The sequence below is a fragment of the Schistocerca nitens genome, chromosome 11 (genome assembly GCF_023898315.1).
Source record: "Schistocerca nitens isolate TAMUIC-IGC-003100 chromosome 11, iqSchNite1.1, whole genome shotgun sequence".
In the NCBI taxonomy this organism is placed as follows: Eukaryota; Metazoa; Arthropoda; class Insecta; order Orthoptera; family Acrididae; genus Schistocerca; species Schistocerca nitens.
In genome coordinates this window covers 126,900,819-126,923,242 of record NC_064624.1, presented here as the reverse complement: position 1 = coordinate 126,923,242, position 22,424 = coordinate 126,900,819, and the positions used below count along the sequence as shown (strand labels likewise).

The 22,424-nt window shown below is 41.1% G+C and overlaps 1 protein-coding gene across 1 annotated transcript in view; it reads left to right on the top strand.

The window, feature by feature from the left end:
* The window catches only part of LOC126212703 (uncharacterized), a 58,960-nt gene that overhangs the window by 17,487 nt on the left and 19,049 nt on the right, over window positions 1-22,424 (top strand). Inside the window, exon 2 of the mRNA XM_049940117.1 lies at window positions 11,987-12,082. Coding sequence (XP_049796074.1) covers window positions 11,987-12,082 — 96 coding nt within the window. The remainder of the gene's footprint in view (window positions 1-11,986; window positions 12,083-22,424) is intronic.

The following is a 22,424-nucleotide window of genomic DNA, read 5'->3' as shown; positions in this document are numbered from 1 at the left end:
TCCATCATTTCTAGGTCCCCGGTTTAAATACACAATCCACGAGGCAGATTCAGGCTGGGTCCTGTACCCCTCCCTTTTCTCTGAAAAGAGTCACTTTAATGAGCTCAGCTATCTGGGTGGGTTCCAGTTAGTCTTAATATTATCTTTGCAGCCTGAATGGTAATGATAAACTGGGGCTTGCAGTATATTCCTAGATTCATTGTTTAAGCATATTTTGAAACATTGTAGGTGGTCTTTTATATTTTTGAGCATCCGCCCTTTCAATCTTTTCAGAATATCTGTGACACTCCACCAAGTGTCAAAAGAAAATGTAATCATTCAGGTTGCCCTTCTCTGTATACACTGAATATTCCCACTAGTCTTGTTTGGTATGTATCCCACATACTTGACCAATATTTTATGATTGGTTGCCCAAGTGATTTGTTAGCAATCTCCTTTTTAGGGTGACCTCAGTTTTCTCCTATCCTATAAATGATTTTATAGTGTCCGGAATTGAACAAGTCCGGAAATGACTCTGGAAAACTGTGGTGGCTGGCAGAATGGCCAAGAGCGTTGACAACGAGTCACCAGAGAATGACAGGTGGGTGACAAGAGAATGCCCAGCAGTGGAGATGAGATGGCAGAATAACAAGTGCAAAGGTCAAACCGAGATAGTATAATAAGATGGAGCGAATTCAGAACCAAGCCAATGATATGTTCATTGATGAGCCAGAGCTTAATAGCTTGTTTGTCCATCTTTGGAATGATATGCATCACTGAGCCTGCATATTAGGGATGTTTGATGGTACGTTTGTGAACGTATGTGGCATTAAATGTCTAAGCACAGGTCATGTGATTCACTTAAATAAGGGACCACTGATTTACTGATTTGCATAAGCGGTAACGGCACCCTGTAGTGACACAGATGGGTTTCATAGGATTTACATCAAGTGAATTTGGTTGCCGAGACAGCAACGTGAGTTCACTATAATGCTCCTCAAACCACTGTAGCATGAAACTTCCTGGAAGATTAAAACTGTGTGCCCGACCGAGACTCGAACTCGGGACCTTTGCCTTTCGCGGGCAAGTGCTCTACCATCTGAGCTACCGAAGCACGACTCACGCCCGGTACTCACAGCTTTACTTCTGCCAGTATCTCATCTCCTACCTTCCAAACTTTACAGAAGCTCTCCTGCGAACCTAGCAGAACTAGCACTCCTGAAAGAAAGGATATAGCGCAGACATGGATTACCCACAGCCTGGGTGATGTTTCCAGAATGAGATTTTCACTCTGCAGCGGAGTGTGCGCTGATATGAAACTTCCTGGCAGATTAAAACTGTGTGCCCGACCGAGACTCGAACTCGGGACCTTTGCCTTTCGCGGGCAAGTGCTCTACCATCTGAGCTACCGAAGCACGTCTCACGCCCGGTCCTCACAGCTTTACTTCTGCCAGTATCTCGTCTCCTACCTTCCAAACTTTACAGAAGCTCTTCTGCGAACCTTGCAGAACTAGCACTCCTGAAAGAAATAATACTGCGGAGACATGGCTTAGCCACAGCCTGGGGGATGTTTCCAGAATGAGATTTTCACTCTGCAACGGAGTGTGCGCTGATATGAAACTTCCTGGCAGATTAAAACTGTGTGCCCGACCGAGACTCGAACTCGGGACCTTTGCCTTTCGCGGGCAAGTGCTCTACCATCATGACTCACGCCCGGTCCTCACAGCTTTACTTCTGCCAGTACCTCGTCTCCTACCTTCCAAACTTTACAGAAGCTCTTCTGCGAACCTTGCAGAACTAGCACTCCTGAAAGAAATAATACTGCGGAGACATGGCTTAGCCACAGCCTGGGGGATGTTTCCAGAATGAGATTTTCACTCTGCAACGGAGTGTGCGCTGATATGAAACTTCCTGGCAGATTAAAACTGTGTGCCCGACCGAGACTCGAACTCGGGACCTTTGCCTTTCGCGGGCAAGTGCTCTACCATCATGACTCACGCCCGGTCCTCACAGCTTTACTTCTGCCAGTACCTCGTCTCCTACCTTCCAAACTTTACAGAAGCTCTTCTGCGAACCTTGCAGAACTAGCACTCCTGAAAGAAAGGATACTGCGGAGACATGGCTTAGCCACAGCCTGGGGGATGTTTCCAGAATGAGATTTTCACTCTGCAACGGAGTGTGCGCTGATATGAAACTTCCTGGCAGATTAAAACTGTGTGCCCGACCGAGACTCGAACTCGGGACCTTTGCCTTTCGCGGGCAAGTGCTCTACCATCACGACTCACGCCCGGTCCTCACAGCTTTACTTCTGCCAGTACCTCGTCTCCTACCTTCCAAACTTTACAGAAGCTCTTCTGCGAACCTTGCAGAACTAGCACTCCTGAAAGAAAGGATACTGCGGAGACATGGCTTAGCCACAGCCTGGGGGATGTTTCCAGAATGAGATTTTCACTCTGCAACGGAGTGTGCGCTGATATGAAACTTCCTGGCAGATTAAAACTGTGTGCCCGACCGAGACTCGAACTCGGGACCTTTGCCTTTCGCGGGCAAGTGCTCTACCATCACGACTCACGCCCGGTACTCACAGCTTTACTTCTGCCAGTATCTCGTCTCCTACCTTCCAAACTTTACAGAAACTCTCCTGCGAACCTTGCAGAACCAGCACTCCTGAAAGAAAGGATGCTGTGGAGACATGGCTTAGCCACAGCCCGGGGAAGGTAGGAGACGAGATACTGGCAGAAGTAAAGCTGTGAGTACCGGGCGTGAGTCGTGCTTCAGTAGCTCAGATGGTAGAGCACTTGCCCGCGAAAGGCAAAGGTCCCGAGTTCGAGTCTCGGTCGGGCACACAGTTTTAATCTGCCAGGAAGTTTCATATCAGCGCACACTCTGCTGCAGAGTGAAAATCTCACACTGTAGTATGGTTCTGGCTCCGGGGCACAGACAGTTGTACTGCTGAAAGGTGACATCGGCACCAGGGAAGACGTCAAGTATGAAGGGACGCAGGTGGTTCACAGCTGTCAGCGTGTCTCAATTACTACCACAGATCCCGTGCAAGTGCAGGAGAATGTCACCTGTAGCATAATGCTGCTCCCACCAGCCTGCATCTGTGTTGCATTGCACGTTTTGAGCTGCCATTCTCCTCAGTGATGGCATTTATGGAGACAACCGTCGACCTAGCGTACCAAAAATGTCATTCACCTGAAGAGCTGAAACGTGCCCATTGATCTATGGTTGAATCCCAATGGTCCTGTCCCCACTGCAATCGTAACTGCGATGTCGTCGGGTCAACTTGTGAAGACAAAGGGCTGGTGTGCCGAGGAGCTCCACGTTCGACAATGTACGGTGAACGGTGTGCTCTGAAACACTTGTGCATGCGTGAGCATTGTGATCTTTTGGCAGAGATGCGACGGATCACCATCTGTCCTACTTTAAAGAGCTGACAAGCCTACAGACCCCACGTCCTGTGAAGAGTCATCGATGTCCAACCATTTAGCACCTAGTGGTAGTTTCATTGTCCTCCTGCCACTTTCTGTAGATGTTCAAGACAGCAGCATGTGAACATTTGATCAGCTTCACCATTTTCGAGATATTGTAATATCTCTTTATATTCGATGAATTATTCTGATACAATTCTACCCTGGAATGATGTTTACTAATTTTCTATCTTCATACTCACAGAATCCATGCGCAAAGTAGTTTCATACAATAGCTATGCCATGAGTGCATAATTATTCTTTGTAGTACTCTCTCTGGTGGTTGTTAGAAAAAAACTTCCGAGATTGTCTTTGTGCCCATTAGCCTGAGCATTGTTTGAAGAATTGTAATCTGAATATTGAGATTTATGACAAAAGATAACTGATACGAAATTGCACGATTAAAAGGAAAATATATATTTATATTGCTCCTTCATACAAATTGTGTGTAACAATTTACTTTATTTGACATTTGAGAATTAATGATATTCATTGATATATTGCGTAGTTGTTAATCAGAAGGGAACTTCCGAAAGACTGGATACGAACGTGCATTTAATAATCCAAGAGCTCCATTACTTCTTCTGAAGGTTAAACTTCATCAAATCCAAATATCCGCTTGATCTGAGGTATCCCGACTGATTATACAACGCTCCCAAAAATACGAGGCATTTTATTTGTACAGATTAGCAGACTGCTGCAAAGCACGAGCCTGCAGAGAAGAAGAATCATCGCCTGATTTCATTCTAACAAGTAAAATTTCTGAATCATTTTGAGTGACTGAGTTATGACTGTGTTTCCTATTATGAATGATTGATTGCTCGAACGAATTGAGAACTACATAATTACATAGATAGGAGGAAAAATTACAATATTTGTTCACAGGCTCTGCGTAGTAATAATTTGCCCTTTGCAAAAGTAGCTTATCTCAATGGATTTTACCGTTTGCAGCCCATATCTTCGTTAGCGTGGTCCCCCATCCGTGTGAGCTCCACTTACATGCTGTTGTTGCCATATTGTGGTGGGCAGTGGTCATAATGTTTTGGTTTATCATTGTATTATGTAAATTGAAGGTGGAGAGGGATAGGGAGAAAGGAATAGAGATGAAAGAGGAAGAACTAACAATATCGGTTGCATCAGGGCTTTAAGCGGAATCTGCAGCGACAAGTGAAAATGTATGCCAGACCGGGTCTCGAACCCGAGATGTCCTGCATACTAGGGAGTTGCGTTAACCATTGCGCCATCCGGACACAGCGTTTATCACAGTTGTGCGGACTACATCGGCACGCTCACCAGCATGCGTACATTCCCATCCGGCACCACCTATCCACAGTCCCTATTGTGCATGCTAAATTTAGGTTCCTGGTAGAGGTCAAATGTTGGCGTGCATCCACACTGAAGGTTGTGGACTCACTGCCTATCAAGGCAAATCAATTACACGAACGCGTAGTGTCTGTTCTTTTGGACATGCCCGAAAGAACAGACGCCACACATTCATAAAATGATGTCTAGCGAGACCTGTACAGTAATAGAGAGAAATCACACCTAACGGATTGAAGAGGCCTAACTGCCGCCCTTAAAGCGCAGCCCAGATAGGCCAGCCGGACAGGCCTGGTTTATGGCAGCACTTAAATTGGTGCCCACAGTGCCTCTATTGTGGCAATGCTGCCTAGCGTCTGTTCTCGACATCCGTACTGTCCAGCAGGTCTTCAGACACCCTGGACTGGGACACCAGAGATTTGAAGTCTGCCATCAGTTTTACTTGTGACTGTGTTGTGACGGTTCCATTTCATACCCCCTGCAAATTGTTCCAACCAGGTACGAGGGTCACTCCAAAAGAAATGCACACTATTTTTTTTTTAATTCATCTGTTATTCTACATGTTTGAAAGTTTTACAGTGTGTAGATACATCCTTTAGGAACAATCTTTTCATTTCTCCACATAATTTCCATCCCTCTCAACTGCCTCAGGCCATCTTGTAACCAGCACGGTAAAATTCTGGACCAACCTGTTGGAGCCACTGTTTGGCAGCGTGCACAAGAGAGTCATCATCTTCAAACCTTGTTCCACGGAGAGAGTCTTTCAGTTTCCCAGAGAGATGATAGTCACATGGAGCCAGGTCAGGACTGTAAGGCGGGTGTTTCAGTGTTGTCCATCTGAGTTTTGTGATCGCTTCCACGGTTTTTTGACGGGCATGTGGCCGTGTATTGTCGTGCAACAGCAAAACATCCTGCTTTTGCTGATGTGGTCGAACATGACTCAGTCGAGCTTGAAGTTTCTTCAGTGTCGTCACATATGCATCATAATTTATGGTGGTTCCACTTGACATGATGTCCACAAGCAAAAGTCCTTCGGAATCGAAAAAGTAACCATAACTTTTCCAGCAGAAGGTGTGGTTTTGAATTTTTTTTTTCTTGGGTGAATTTGCATGATGCCACTCAATTGATTGCCTCTTCGTCTCTGGTGAAAAATGATGGAGCCATGTTTCATCCATCACCTGTCACAATTCTTCCAAGAAATTCATCTCCACCATTCCAAAAGTTTGCTGCATACTGTTTTTCTTGTTTCTTTGTGAGCCGCTGTCAACATCCTGGGAACCCACCTGATACAAACCTTTTTAATGTCAACACTTTCAGTATTCTGCAAACACTTCCTTCCCATATCCCAACGTAGCGTGACAATTCGTTGACTGTCATGCGTCTGTCAGCAGTCACCATTTCGTTAACTCTCTGCACATTGTCTGGAGTGTGTGCAGTACGAGGCCTGCCACTGCGAGGACAATCCTCAATATTGCCGTGCCCGCTATCGTCACGTAACCTGCTCGCCCACCGACTAACTGTACTGCGATCGACAGCAGCATCTCCGTACACCTTTTTCAACCTCTTGTGGATGTTCCTCACTGTCTCGTTTTCACAGCACAGGAATTCTATGACAGCACGTTGCTTCTGACGAACGTCAAGTGTAGCAGCCATCTTGAAGACATGCTGTGACGGCGCCATGCACGGGAACAGGTTGAACTAAGTTTGGAAACAAGTGGGAAGGATGTATCTACACACTGTAAAACTTTCACACATGCAGAATGAAAACTGTATTTTTACGAAAATAGTGTGCATTTCTTTTGGAGTGACCCTCGTATTTGTATGAGTTGACCAATTCCAGTGGTAACTCTTTGGTATTGTGGTAATAGAAAACAACATTTTTCTTTTTGTGAAGTTCACATTTTTATATTTCTGTTCATCAAGGCAAGTTGCCAATCTTGGCACCATTTTGAAATCTTTCAAGGTGTAACTAAATATTTGTGCAGCTTTTTTCAGTCAGTACCTCAGTATACATAGCTGCACCATCTGCAAAACTCTGAGGTTACTGTTAATATTATCTATATACTACATGAACAGCAAGGGTCCCAAAAAACTTCCCTGGGCTGCTCTTGAAATCACTTCTACTTCTAGTTATGACTCTCCATCAAAGATAACACCAGCATACACTGGTACTTTCAATAATAACTATAGTATGGTATTGAATCAGTTGGTTTTTGAAAGTCAAGAATACAACATCCACAAGATTGCCTTTGACCATACCTGTTAGGATGTCAGGTGATAAAATGAGAGATGTGTTCCACATGTTTGATGTTTTTGGAATGCATGCTGGTTAACGTGGAGGAGGATTTTGCAACAGACGGAGGTCAAGAGCATAGCACAGTAACTTTGTGGTTAAGTTCTGCAACACTTGATATAGATGGGTGTGAGGTATGCTTTCTTCCAACTAGAGGGTAAAGTTTTTCATTCCAGGCATTTACAGAATGTTGTTGTTAAAATGTGGTCCAACCCAGCCACAAATCCTTTATGTAACCTGACTGGGATTCCATGATGACCTGGAGCTCTGTTCCATTTTATCAGTTTCAGCAGTTTCCCAACTGCACTAATGTCTATTTTACTCTTCTTTGCAGTACTGTGAGAATTAATTAGAACTATTCTCCTGCACTTTCCTTTGTAAGGGCATTTGAAAACAGAGTTCAGCAAATCTACTTTTGCTTTCCTACCCTCAATTCATTACTTATGACCGAATTTTCTTTGTGCCTTGTGAGAGATCTTTGCATAAGCTCCAGGACCATTTCCTTGTTGTGAGTGCAGTGTGCATGATAATCTGTTACACAGCTGTGAATTAATCATTCACACAAAGGCAGTGGTGATTTCTTTAAGGTTTGAAAAAAAAAAAAAAAAAAGTACAGATCCATATCTGAACATGCATGTTTGAGATCAGCCTTTATCATTAAGGTGTTTCTCTTCCTCAAATAACTTATGTCTGTTTTGGAAAAAGAAAGTTGCAACTCAGCATCTCTGCTATATTGTGAGTAGCAACTTTCCTTTTCATAATATTATGTCTTCTTTGTTTCCCCATTTCTTTCTTTTCAGCAGTTTTTCATTCTTTCTTGTGCTGCTCTTTTCTTTCTTTTATCCATGTTGTATCTGTCTCTTAATTTTTTCTTTTTGAAGCCCATGAAACTTTATAATTTTGCTCTGAAGTTCTCTGTCTCTCCTATTTCTTCCTCTGTTATTTACATTTTCCTCAGGTCTGCTTTAACTTCTGCGATCCATGTCATTGATCAGGGTGGCAATTCTTCTGGAAAACCTGGAATTCTCAGGGAATTACATTTTACCTGAAAAAATCAGGGAAATCTCAAGGATATTCAGGAATTTTGTAATATCTCAGGGAGTTCTGGGTTATTAACCTAACATTGGTATTTAATTTTATTGAGCTTTATAAATCACAAATTGTAAAATACTTAATATCTCAAAGTGTGTTAATTATTAGAATAATAAAGATAGATTATAGATGTGAAAAACTGCCCTGTGTCACCCTCTCCCACCTACCATTAATTTCTCAGGAGCGTCTTATGATATCCTCTTCCTCCCAATACCTGGATTTTTTTTTAAGTTTGAGTAGTCACCATGTTGATGTTTTTTGGTTTCTGTTAAAAAAGTTACAAACTCTCTTTGTTGTACTTTTTTCATCAAGCCATTTTAGGCGTACATAGAATATATCTATTCTCTTCCTCACTCTTTCTAGTATTCATTTTGTTCTTTATTAAACTTCTTTATTACTTATTGATTTCCCTCAGTTATATTTTGGTCCCAAGATTTTCCTGATTATTTTCCTTTCTCTCTTTTCTATTACACCTAATTGTTTGGCTCTATTTAATGAAAGGCATTCTGAAGATGAAGACAATCTAGTCTAAGGACACTTGTGATGTAAGAGTTGCCCATTTATGGATAAAGATTTATTGTTATAACAACATTTCTTGTTGTAAAGGTTTTTTGTTAATTGAAAAGCCACTTCCATGTTCCTTACTCATGCTAAGTTTGCTTATTTCTGTAATTCTGTCACATAGATATTGAAATTTTGTAGCTTTGTTTATTCTTGTATAATCAGTTTCCATTTATTTTGGTGCATCCTTTGCATCTGTTATATACTCTGTTTGTTCAAAAGATATGCATAGGCCAGCTTTTGAAGCTCTCTCTTGTGAGGTATTTATGTGCACTATGTTGTCTTGTAGAGATTCAACTAGAATTGCAAGTTTGTCTGCAAAAGTCAAAAAATAGTTCTCAGATTGTTCTCCTTTCTTCCAGTCATAAATAAGAATCCTAAGTTGCATTTTGCTAACTCTCTCACAGTGTCTTGCTACAAGTGAAGAGTGTCCGGTTTGAACCATGAAGTGCCACTGCTGTTAAAGTCAGTTCATGTTACATTCCAGGCAGAACAGTTTGAACTATGTTCCAGTGAGAATTTCTTGTATACTTGAGGTTATGACACAGCATGGCTTAGAATGGTGATAGTTAGTTACCTCAAATATCTTGTTATAGTCACCTTTTCATCAATTCTTGATGCAGTGATCCTGCTTTGCATTGCCACCAATTATTTTTCAAACTTTGTTCCAACTGCAGTGGGTCAAGGGCTATAAGGTTCTAGGCGCTTCAGTCTGGAACCGCGTGACCACTACGGTCGCAGGTTCGAATCCTGCCTGGGGCATGGATGTCTGTGATGTCCTTAGGTTAGTTAGGTTTAAGTAGTTCTAAGTTCTAGGGGACTGATGACCTCAGATGTTAAGTCCCACAGTGCTCAGAGCCATTTGAACCAAGGGCTATAAGGGAGTTTGTATTCTCTGTTGACTAGCTATAAACTCATATAACCACATTTTCAGTAATTCCTCTGTATTTTAACGGGTCTCCTAAACTTTTATAACATCATAAAAAAGCATCCAAATTAGAAGTTTTACTGTCCAGATAGCAGCTAATACATATCCTGATTACTACACTACTGGCCATTAAAATTGATACACCACGAAGATGACGTGTCACAGACGCGAAATTTAACCGACAGGAAGAAGATGCTGTGATATGCAAATGATTAGCTTTTCAGAGCATTCACACAAGGTTGGCGCCGGTGGCGACACCTACAACGTGCTGACGTGGGGAAAGTTTGCAGCTGATTTCTCATACACAAACAGCAGTTGACCAGCGTTGCCTGGTGAAACGTTGTTGTGATGCCTCGTGTAAGGTGGAGAAATGAGTACCATCACGTTTTTGTCTTTGATAAAGATCAGACTGTAGCCTATCATGATTGCGGTTTCTTGTATCGCGACAGTGCTGCTTGCGTTGGTCGAGATCCAATGACTGTTAGCATAATATGGAATCGGTGGGTTCAGGAGGGTAATACGGAATACCGTGCTGGATCCCAACGGCCTCGTATCACAAGCAGTCGAGATGACAAGCATCTTATCCGCACGGCTGTAACAGATCGTGCAGCCACGTCTCCATCCCTGAGTCGACAGATGGGGACGTTTGCAAGACAACAACGATCTGCACGAACAGTTCGACGACGTTTGCAGCAGCACGGACTATCAGCTCGGAGACTGTGGCTGCGGTTACCCTTGACGCTGCATCACAGACCGGAGCGCCTGCGATGGCGTACTCAACGACGAACCTGGGTGCACGAATGGCAAAACGTCAATTTTTCGGATGAATCCAGGTTCTGTTTACAGCATCGTGATGGTCGCATCTGTGTTTGGCAACATCGAGTTGAACACACATTGGAAGTGTGTATTTGTCATCGCCATACTGGCGTATCACCCGGCGTGATGGTATGGGGTGCCATTGGTTACACGTCTCGGTCACCTCTTGTTCGCATTGACGGCACTTTGAACAGTGGACGTTACATTTCAGATGTGTTATGACCCGTGGCTCTACCCTTCATTCGATACCTGCGAAATCCTACATTTCAGCAGGATAATGCACGATGCCATGTTGCAGGTCCTGTACAGACCTTTCTGGATACAGAAAATGTTTGACTGCTGCCCTGGCCAGCACATTCTCCAGATCTGTCACCAGTTGAAAACGTCTGGTCAATGGTGGTCGAGCACCTTGCTCGTCATAATACACCAGTCACTACTCTTGATGAACTGTGGTATCGTGTTGAAGCTGCATGGACAGCTGTACCTGTAGACGCCATCCGAGCTCTGTTTGACTCAATGCCCAGGCGTATCAAGGCCGTTATTACGGCCAGAGGTGGTTGTTCTGGGTACTGATTCCTCAGGATCTATGCACCCAAATTGTGTGAAAATGTAATCACATGGCAGTTCTAGTATAATATATTTGTCCAATGAATAACCGTTTATCATCTGCATTTCTTCTTGGTGTAGCAATTGTAATGGCCAGTAGTGTAGTTTCAGCAAAGTTATATTGACCTCTTCGGGCCATCGGATATGTAATGATAAAGCCCCTCTGTGTGGCACATTGCTGTCTGGCTGTTGAAAATATGGCAGTGAATTCACAGAACACACACTCCGACACAACGCTAAGTACACTAAAATAAAAGCCATAACTGTATCAGTAAGGCACAAAGGTATCAAGTACATCAGATAGAGCATATCCACTGCTATCAATAAAACTTCTACTTTGGAAGATTTTTACATTGATATAGAGATCACTCGGCTCTGACAATGCCAGGTAAATACATTTTATAGCCTCAGTTAGACAGAACTCTTTTTTTACAATTTCAATGAAACTCATGACAAATCTGCAAGTGACAGTGAGAAAATGAGAAGAGAGAGATAGAGAGAGAGAGAAAGTGAATAACAGATTTTTACAACAAGGTTCTTTTGTTCTGGTATGAAATCATTGTCATCTGAAACTCGTCTTATCTGGAGTCCACATCGTCGCGAAGTTGCAAAGGCAGTGTAAGTGGCTTCTCCAGTGCAAGTAAAGACACTTGTCGCATCTTGTTGATGTGCTGTATTCACATTTCTCCTTTTGTATCTACATATAAATTCAAAAAGAAATGCTCGCTCACCAACTAAAATCAAATTTCTCCACGGACATCTTTTGTCAGTATAGTAGAAGGAAGTGAGATGTATTGCTACTTCAAATAACAATGTATATCACTGCACTGTGTCGCTTAGGAATAATATTAGCTCCCAATGTCATTGTCTCTACTGCCAATTTTTTTTTGTTTTAATGGTGTTGTTTCTTTGTTACAGGTAACCGAAAAGCTCAACATGGAGTCAGCAGATTGTCCCGAAGTCAAGGAAGAAGTTGAAGAAGAGCAGTGTTGTATTGACATGAGTTCTCCATGGGTAAGTATCAACAGGACTCTTTCGTATGTAAGATCCACTTCCCTGTGTAGGCTTTTTCTGGAATTTTGAAATATTTTGTTCGCAATTTTAAACAATGGAAAATCCTGAATGGAATAACAACAGTAGTAGGAAATTGTTAGATTGGTACTTGCCAAATATAGGAGGTGCTGAGTTGCAGATAGGCACAATGAAAAGGCAAACATTTAAGCTTTCGACTGAAAGGCCTTCTTTGGAACACACACACGTGTCCATTGTCTCTGGTCTGGCTGCTGCACAAAGTGGCCATGTATGTGTTAGCTGTGCGTGTGTATGTGTGTGTGTGTGAGAGAGAGAGAGAGAGAGAGAGAGAAAGAGATTTCTATTTCTGAAGAAGGCCTTTTGGACGAAAGCTTAAATGTTTGATGCCTGTGTGTGACCCAACACCTCCTCTATGTGGTGGATAGTAGTCTGTCCTTTTCACATCCTTGGTGTTTGCAGTTTGTCACATTTTGAAGTGGCTGATGTGAATTATTTGAGAAAGTGCGGTAAAACTTTAAGTTTATCTGAAACACAATAGTGTCTTGCAATAGTAATAATGCAGCAAGCTCCAAGGATCACATCATTCTGATGGAGTTTTGTAAACTATGCCTTTTTTGGTGTTTGTAAATGTGGTACTCAGGAAATAAATTAAAACACTACATCAGCGGTTACGTTAACATAGCTAAAAACCGAAATAAATTGCTTATTTCAAAAGAAAAGAATAGCACTTCCATTGAGGAAGTGTCACCGGCTGCATACCTGATGTGAAAGGTGCTGTTTTTGTTGTTGTTGTTTGCTGGATTTTTCAACCAAAGACCGGTTTGAAGCAGCTCTTTTTCCCTTTTGACTTTTATGTTTTTAGTTGTGTTCATCTTAAGCCCAACATGCCTACGGGGCTAAGCTTCGTGTATTCAGTCGGCAAGTGACTGCTTGATACACCAATGAAGCATTGCCAGTGCATTATTTCTGGTATACATCACAGAACTATGTCAGGAGTGCTAATTACTGGTCAACATTTACTATGTATTGCTGAATAGTTCATCCATTACCCATCGGTGGACATTTATTTCATGAGCATATGTAATTTTTTTATGCTCCATTGATCACGCATCTGCCAATAACAGTATTTTTAAATTGTTGCACTCTTATTCATGCAGTTTTGCATCAGTGAACCTCTCTGACATTACTTTTCTGTTGGTAATAAAATTAAAAAAAATTCATTTGGCCTGAATATTATGCACTGACTATTATTTTCATCTATTGATTATGACTCTGATTTTTCTGCTAGAACGGACAAATATCAGGAGCTTTTTCACCAATGATAATCTTTATCCAGAAAATCTAACTGGCTTTTAATAATAGAATTTTTGCATTTAAACCTCAAATATGGATATTCAAACTTTGCTTTGTTTCATTTTTTATTCAGATCAGAGCTTCAAGGACAAAGTAGTCTCTTTTCTTGACTGCTTTGTTACTACAGTGGCTCGATATTGCAATTACATAAAATACTTTTCCATTTACTTTCAAGTAACTGGTTGTGTCAGCCAGAAACAAAAGTATCAGTGCACTTCATTTTAAAATTCGATTATAGGCACATACGGTTTCTAGCTATTCATTCAAAAGCCCAGCTTTTAATTTTAAACACAGATAAGCCTAACAAATTTGTGACTTCCTTTTCTTACACCAATTGTATAGTGTTCTGAGCAATTTACATATATTTCATTATGAACCTAAAGCCTTTGCCTAGTGGCTGCCATATAAAATAATAATGCAGAAGACATTTCTACTTCTTCTCAAAGGTGCCACTTTAGTCTACTACACAAAAATTACCCAGCCGCTTCCTGTGTTGTCTTTCTTTCCTGTTCTCATCCGAGTAAGTAACTGCACTAATATTCCTCTCAGCAGTGACCCACACTAATTTGGGATTTATTTTATTGCAAATAGCTATATATGAATGATTCTTGAACTGTCCCCATCTTCTTTGACAAAAGACTATAGGCCTTGATCAGCTCACAGTGTCAGTACATCAAAAGACCAATGCGTCAACCCCCTTACCACATTGTATTTCCTTGTGACACGGTTAATAAGACTTCAACATTTAAATTTTTATTCTTTGATAACAAATTTCTCTTATTTCAGAAATGCTTTTCTTGCTGTTGGCAATCACATATCCTCTCTGCTTCGACCATTATCAATCTGATTGCAATTTGTGGCCAGATAACTGTGTTTATATACACCGTCTCAGTCCAGCTGCATTTCTGTTAGGCATGGTGTTGACAGCTTTCCATAGTCCACCAGTGACCATCACTTCTGCAGCTAACCTGGTTGTGTTTCTCATCTCCCCCATGAGATTTCTCTCCAAGTAACCAAGAAACATATTAAGCAATTAAATTACAAACTTATACGAGTAACAGTATTCACTTTGCTCGCGTACATTCCTCAACTTATACGACTCCTGGCGTGAATAACTTAGAATATAGGATTTTCTCCTGATAAAAATGATCTGTTCATAAATGGGCTGCTGTAATCTCCATGCTACACTATTCAGTCTTAAGTCTCTTAATATCCCAGTACCTACTGCAACCTACACCCTTCTGAATGTGCTTACTTTATTCATCCCTTGGTCTCCCTCCGCAATTTTTAACCTCCATGCTCTTCCCTCCACTACTAAATTGGTGATCCCTTGATGTCTCAGAATGTGTCCTACCAACCCATGTGTTCTTCTAGTCGGGTTGTGGCACAAATTCCTTTTTCCTCAATTCTCCTCATTAGTTACATGATATACCCATCTAGTCTTCAATATTTTTCTCTAACATCATATTTCAAAAGCTTCTGTTCTCTTCTTGTCTGAACTGCTTACTACCATGTTTCAGTTCCGTAAATGTCTGCTCTCCCGACAGGTACCTTCAAGAAGACTTAAATAATGGAAACTCCAGGTAGGAATATCAACAATGCAGGAAAGATAGATTGCTACTGAGCATAAAGGTAACATGTTAAGTTGGAGACAAGCAGGCGATCGTGTGTGCGCCAGGTGTGTTTGCATGTGTGAATGGATGGTGTGTGTTTTTCCTTTTCTGACAAAGGCTGTGGCCAAAAGCTTATGTGTAAGTGTCTTTTTAATTGTGTCTGTCTGCAACTTAGCATGTTATCTTTATGATAAGTAGCAATCTATCTTTTCCTTCGTTGTTCAACAAGACTTCAACATTTAAATTTTTATTCTTTGATAACAATTTTCTCTTATTTCAGAAATGCTTTCCTTGCTGTTGCCAATCACATATCATCTCTGCTTTGACCATTGTCAATTACTTTGCTGCCCAAATAGCAAAACTTGTCTATTACTTTTAGTGTCGTATTTCGTAATCTAATTCCCTCAATATCACGTAATTTAATTTGACTACATTCCATTACCCTTGTTTGACTTTTGTTGATGTTCATTTTATAATGTCTTTCCGAGACGCTATCCATTCGATTCAGCTGCATCTTTCACATATCGGACAGAAATGCAGGCTCACTGGCAAACCCCAAATTTTTTAACTACTCATAGCTCTCAGCGATGTAAAACTGTTTAATACACATCATGAGAGTCTTTGACTGTAAATTATTCGTTTATAAAATCTACTCTTGCAATTTTGGCCATGTGTATTGCGAAATTGTGCTTCAGTGTATGTCAAAAACTTAAACAATATTTGACACATATAAATGGGGGACCAGCACATCTGTATATTAGATATTATTATCATCAGCAGAAGTGTGATTTGATTTTTGTAAAAGATAAATATAATGCTAACATTAAATACCAAACATACGGATGTGGTGATCACATACATACGTGTCAGATATTGTAGCCTAAATAGTCTTCAAGTGTTTGCCGCTGGATCATGTTGCGCAAATTCCACAATATTTCCTCGGAGCAACTGTGCGACATCTTCAGGTGGTTCAACCTTGCTGGTGGCTAGGTAGTCATACCTAGCCACCAGCAAGGCTGAACCACCTGAAGATGTCGGATAGTTGCTCCGAGGAAATATTGTGGAATTTGGACAACGTGATCCAGCAGCATACCCGTGAAGACTATTTACAACACATCCACTGGGAAAGCTTGTAGTCAAAAGTAATCATGGCTGTTAATGAAGGTCCAAGCGTACAGAATAGGTTCTAAAATATGTAATTGGTTGAAGGTTTCTTAAGCAAAAGAGCACAGTATGTTGTCTGGATGGTGAGTACTCATCATAAACAAGCATATTCCCAGGAGTGCCCCATAGGAGTGTGTTAAGACCTCTCTTATTCTCTACGTACATAAATGATAGGGTAAATAGGGTAAATTATGGTAAGTGACTGTTTGCTGATGGTGTTGGAGTGTCATCTTTGTGCAACTGTTGGAAGGTACAGGTTGGCTTGGGCAGAATTTCTATTTGATATGATGGATACCAGCTTGCTCTACATGTGGGAAAATATAAGTTAATGCAGATGAATAGGAAAACAATCCTACAGCACTCAGATACAGTATCGGTGATGTGTTGCTTGACACAGTTCATGCTGATTAGATGTTGTTGTTGTTGTGGTCTTCAGTCCTGAGACTGGTTTGATGCAGCTCTCCATGCTACTCTATCCTGTGCAAGCTTTTTCATCTCCCAGTACCTACTGCAACCTACATCCTTCTGAATCTGCTTAGTGTATTCATCTCTTGGTCTCCCTCTACGATTTTTACCCTCCATGCTGCCCTCCAATACTAAATTGGTGATCCCTTGATGCCTCAGAACATGTCCTACCAACCGATCCCTTCTTCTGGTCAAGTTGTGCCACAAACTTCTCTTCTCCCCAATCCTATTCAATACTTCCTCATTAGTTATGTGATCTACCCATCTAATCTTCAGCATTCTTCTGTAGCACCACATTTCGAAAGCTTCTATTCTCTTCCTGTCCAAACTATTTATCGTCCATGTTTCACTTCCATACATGGCTACACTCCATACAAATACTTTCAGAAATGACTTCCTGACACTTAAATCTATACTCAATGTGAACAAATTTCTCTTCTTCAGAAACACTTTCCTTGCCATTGCCAGTCTACATTTTATATCCTCTCTACTTCGACCATCATCAGTTATTTTGCTCCCCAAATAGCAAAACTCCTTTACTACTTTAAGTGTGTCATTTCCTAATCTAATTCCCTCAGCATCACCCGACTTAATTAGACTACATTCCATTATCCTTGTTTTGCTTTTGTTGATGTTCATCTTATATCCTCCTTTCAAGACACTGTCCATTCCATTCAACTGCTCTTCCAAGTCCTTTGCCGTCTCTGACAGAATTACAATGTCATCGGCGAACCTCAAACTTTTTATTTCTTCTCCATGAATTTTAATACCTACTCCGAATTTTTCTTTTGTTTCCTTTACTGCTTGCTCAATATACAGATTGAATAACATCGGGGAGAGGCTACAACCCTGTCTCACTCCCTTCCCAACCACTGCTTCCCTTTCATGCCCCTCGACTCTTATAACTGCCATCTGGTTTCTGTACAAATTGTAAATAGCCTTTCATTCCCTGTATTTTACCCCTGCCACCTTCAGAATTTGAAAGAGGGTATTCCAGTCAACATTGTCAAAAGCTTTCTCTAAGTCTACAAATGCTAGAAATGTAGGTTTGCCTTTCCTTAATCTTTCTTCTAAGATAAGTCGTAAGGTCAGTATTGCCTCACATGTTCCAGTGTTTCTATGGAATCCAAACTGATCATCCCCGAGGTTGGCTTCTACTAGTTTTTCCATTCGTCTGTAAAGAATTCGTGTTAGTATTTTGCAGCTGTGACTTATTAAACTGATAGTTCGGTAATTTTCACATCTGTCAACACCTGCTTTCTTTGGGATTGGAATTATTATATTCTTCTTGAAGTCTGAGGGTATTTCGCCTGTTTCATACATCTTGATCACCAGATGGTAGATTAGATATATAGCAAAAATAAATAAATAAAATAAAATAAAAAAAAGTAGTTACTTGAGATGGAATGAGCATGCAGTGTGGGTAGTAGTGAAGGTGAATGGTCAACTTTCCTAGGAAAATTCTGGTAGTCTGTAAAGGAGACAGCTCATAAAACACTAATGTGACCCATTCTTGAATGCTGTTCAAGTGGTTGGGATCCTCACCTGATTGGATTGAAGATAAACATTGTTGCAGTTCAGAGGAGTGCTGCTAGATATGTTAGATATGTTACTGGTAACTTGATTAAGTCACAAGTGTTGCAGAAATGTCTGTGAACTGAAATGGAAGTTTCTGGAGGAGTGATGACTTTCTTTTTATGAAGCACTAGTAAGAAATTTTGAGACATGTCATTTGTGGCTGACAGCTGCAGAATGAGTTTACTGCTGCTGATGTAAATTTCTCATAAGGGCCATGAAAGTAACATGAGAGAAATTAGGGCTTGTTCAGAGGTCATTTACCATCATGTAAAGTCATCTGATGATCAAAACAAATTGCAAAATGATGTACACAAGATATCAGTATGCAGTAAAAAGTGGCAGTTGACTCTGAATCATGAAAAGTAATAGCAGAAATCCACTAAATTTCAGTTACACAGTAAATCACAAAAATGTAAAGACTGGAATTTCAATTAAATACCTAGATATTCCAGTTACGAATAACTTAAATTGGAACGATCTCTTAGATAATGCCACGGGGAAGTGATTTATTGGCAGAACACGTAGAAAATAAAACAGGTTTATTAAAGAGACTGCTTACACTCTGCTTGTCCACCCTCTTCTGGAGTATTGGTGAGTGGTGTGGAATCCACATCAGATAGGATTGACAGAGGACAGAAAAAGTTCAAAGAAGGGCAGCTCATTTTGGATTATTGAGAAATAAGGGAGAGAGTTCCCATATGTAATACACGAATTGGGATGGCAGTCATTAAAACAAACCCATTTTTTGCTGTGGCAAGACCTTCTCATCAAATTTCAATCACCAGCTTTCTCTTCAGAGCGTGAAAACATTTTGTTGGCACCTACCTATGTAGGGAGAAACGATCTTCATAGTAAAATAAGAGAAATCAGAGCTCACAAAGTAAGATTTAAGTGATTGTTTTTTCCACCCACTGTTCAAGAGTCAAATGGTAGAGAAGTGGTGTGATAAACACTCTGCCAGGCACTTAATTGTGAATTTCAGAGCAATCATGTGTAATGTAATTGGATAGATAAAATATCTACTCACCAAGTGGTGGCAGGAGAACACACACACAGAAAAGGTTTAATTTATGGAAGCCTTTGGAGCCAGTGGCTCCTTCTTGCAGCTGAAGAGTTGAAGTGGAAGGAAGCGGGATGAAGGAAAAGGACTTGAGAGGTTTAGGAAAGGGGGTATAGTTCAGAAAAGTCCCCCAGAATCCCAGGTCAGGGGACACTTACTGGGTTGAGATGACAAGGGAAGACTGATTGTTGGGGACTGCACCAGATGAGATTTGAAAACATGAGAGGTTAAAGGTGGAAGACGAGGTAATGTGCAAGACAGAGATTACAACTAGAACATTGTTTATGAGTTAATAAGAGTGAAAAGCTAAGTGCAGTTTATGTAACAGTGTAGGGAAGGGGGACAGTGAAAAATAGACAAGTTAGAAAATGAAAAATGTTCAAAACTAAAATGGAGTGAAGAAAGAAGTAGTTACTCTAATGAAATGCCGAGAGGGAAGGAATTAACGTAAATTAAGGCCAGGTGGGTGGTGAGAACCAAGAACATGTTATAGCAGTAGTTCTCACCTGTGGAGTTCTGACAAGGGAACCTCCCCATCGCACCCCCCTCAGATTTAGTTATAAGTTGGCACAGGGATAGGCCATGAAAAACTGAACACAGATCAATCAAGAAAACAGGAAGAAGTTGTATGGAACTATGAAAAAAATAAGCAAAATATACAAACTGAGTAGTCCGTGTGCAAGATAAGCCACATCAAGGTACGTGTATACTGAGGAGCACCGTGGTCACGTGGTTAGCGTGAGCAGCTGCGGAACGGAAGGTCCCTGGTTCAATCCTCCCTCGAGTGAAAAGTTTTAATTTTTTATTTTCAGACAATTATCAAAGTTCATGCACTCAGACATGATCAACTTCGCTCTCCAAAATTCCAGGACATGTTCAGATTTGCTTGAACACATGTAGGATTTGACGGTCTACACACGGAAAAACTTGAAAACGTTAAAAACGTATGTTTTGACAGAGCACAGGGAAAACTGTGCGACTGTGAAACTGTTGCATTCATTTGTTGCCATTTATGTGACAAACTCTTATGTTTTCATCACTTTTTTGGGAGTGATTATCACATCCACAAGAAAACCTAAATCAGGCAAGGTAGAAGAATCTTTTTACCCATTCGCCAAGTGTGCAAGTTAGGTGGGTCGACAACATATTCCTGTAATGTGACGCACATGCCGTCACCAGTGTCATATAGAATATTTCAGAAGTGTTTTCCTGTGGAGGAATCGGTTGACCTATGAATTTGCGATCAAATGTTTTCGGTTCCTATTGGAGAGGCACGTCCTTTCGTCTGCTAACTGCACGGTTTTGCGGTGCGGTCGCAAAACACAGACACTAAACTTATTACAGTGAACAGAGACGTCAATGAATGAACGGTCAGATCGTAACTTTGCGAAAATAAAGTAAAATTTTTGTTTGAAGGATGACTCGAACCAAGGACCTCTCGTTCCGCAGTTTATCACTCTAACCACGGGACCACGGTGCTCCTCAGCTTACATAGTCCTTGATGTTGCATATCTTACACTTGGACTACTCAGTTTGTATATTTTGCTTATTTTTTCATAGTTCCACACAACTTCTTCCTGTTTTCTCGATTGATCTGTGTTCAGTTTTTCAAGGCCTATCCACTGTGTCAATTTATAACTAAATCTGAGGGGGGTGCGATGGGGAGGTTCCCTTGTGAGAAACTAGTGTCTGGGGGAAGAATCCAGAGGGTGCATGTGGTGAAATAGGCACCGAGGTCATGACTGTCATGTTGTAGAACATGATCTGTAACAGGATATTGTGTGTTGCCGGTATACATGCTCTGTCTATGCCCACTCATCTTGACTGATGACTAGGTGGTAGTCACGGCAATGTAAAGGGGTGAACAGTGTTTACATAAGAGCTAGTATATGACGTGTCGTTTCACAGGTTTCTCTCCCTTTGATAATATATTTTTTGCCTCATAATAGGGCTGGCGAAGCCCACGCCTACTACAGTAGTACAAATATATTTGCCAACTAGCTCTGCAGATGACGAAGAAATTGAAGAAATGTACGATGAAATAAAAGAAATTATTCAAATAGTGAAGCGTGACGAAAATTAATAGTCACGGGTGACTGGAATTCGGTAGTAGGAAAAGGGAGGGAAGGAAACATGGTAGGTGAATATGGATTGGGGCTAAGAAATGAAAGAGGAAGCCGTGTGGTAGAATTTTGCACAGAGCACAACTTAATCATAGCTAACACTTGGTTCAAGAATCATAAAAGGAGGCTGTGTACATGGAAGAAGCCTGGAGATACTGATAGGTTTCAGGTAGATTATATAATGGTAAGACAGAGATTTAGGAACCAGTTTTAAATTGTAAGACGTTTCCAGGGGCAGATGTGGACTCTGACCACACTCTATTGGTTATGACCTATAGATTAAAACTGAAGAAACTGCAAAAAGGTGGGAATTTAAGGAGATGGGACCTGGATAAACTGAAAGAACCAGATGTTGTACAGAGTTTCAGGGAGAGGATAAGGGAACAATTGACAGGAATGGGGGAAAGAAATACAGTAGAAGAAGTATGGGTAGCTCTGAGGGATGAAGTAGTGAAGGCAGCAAGGATCAAGTAGGTAAAAAGACGAGGGCTAATAGAAATCCTTGGGTAACAGAAGAAATATTGAATTTAATTGATGAAAGGAGAAAATATAAAAATGCAGTGAATGAAGCAGGCAAAAAGGAATACAAACGTCTCAAAAATGAGATCGACAGGAAGTGCAAAATGGCTAAGCAGGCATGGCTAGAGGACAAATGTAAGGATGTAGAGGCTTGTCTCACTAGGGGTAAGATAGATACTGCCTACAGGAAAATTAAACAGACCTTTGGAGAGAAGAGAACCACTTGTATGAATATCAAGAGCTCAGATGGCAACCCAGTTCTAAGCAAAGAAGGGAAAGCAGAAAGGTGGAAGGAGTATATAGAGGGTTTATACAAGGGCGATGTACTTGAGGACAATATTATGGAAATGGAAGAGAATGTAGACGAAGACGAAATGGGAGATAAGATACTGTGTGAAGAGTTTGACAGAACACTGAAAGACCTGAGTCGAAAGAAGGCCCCGGGAGTA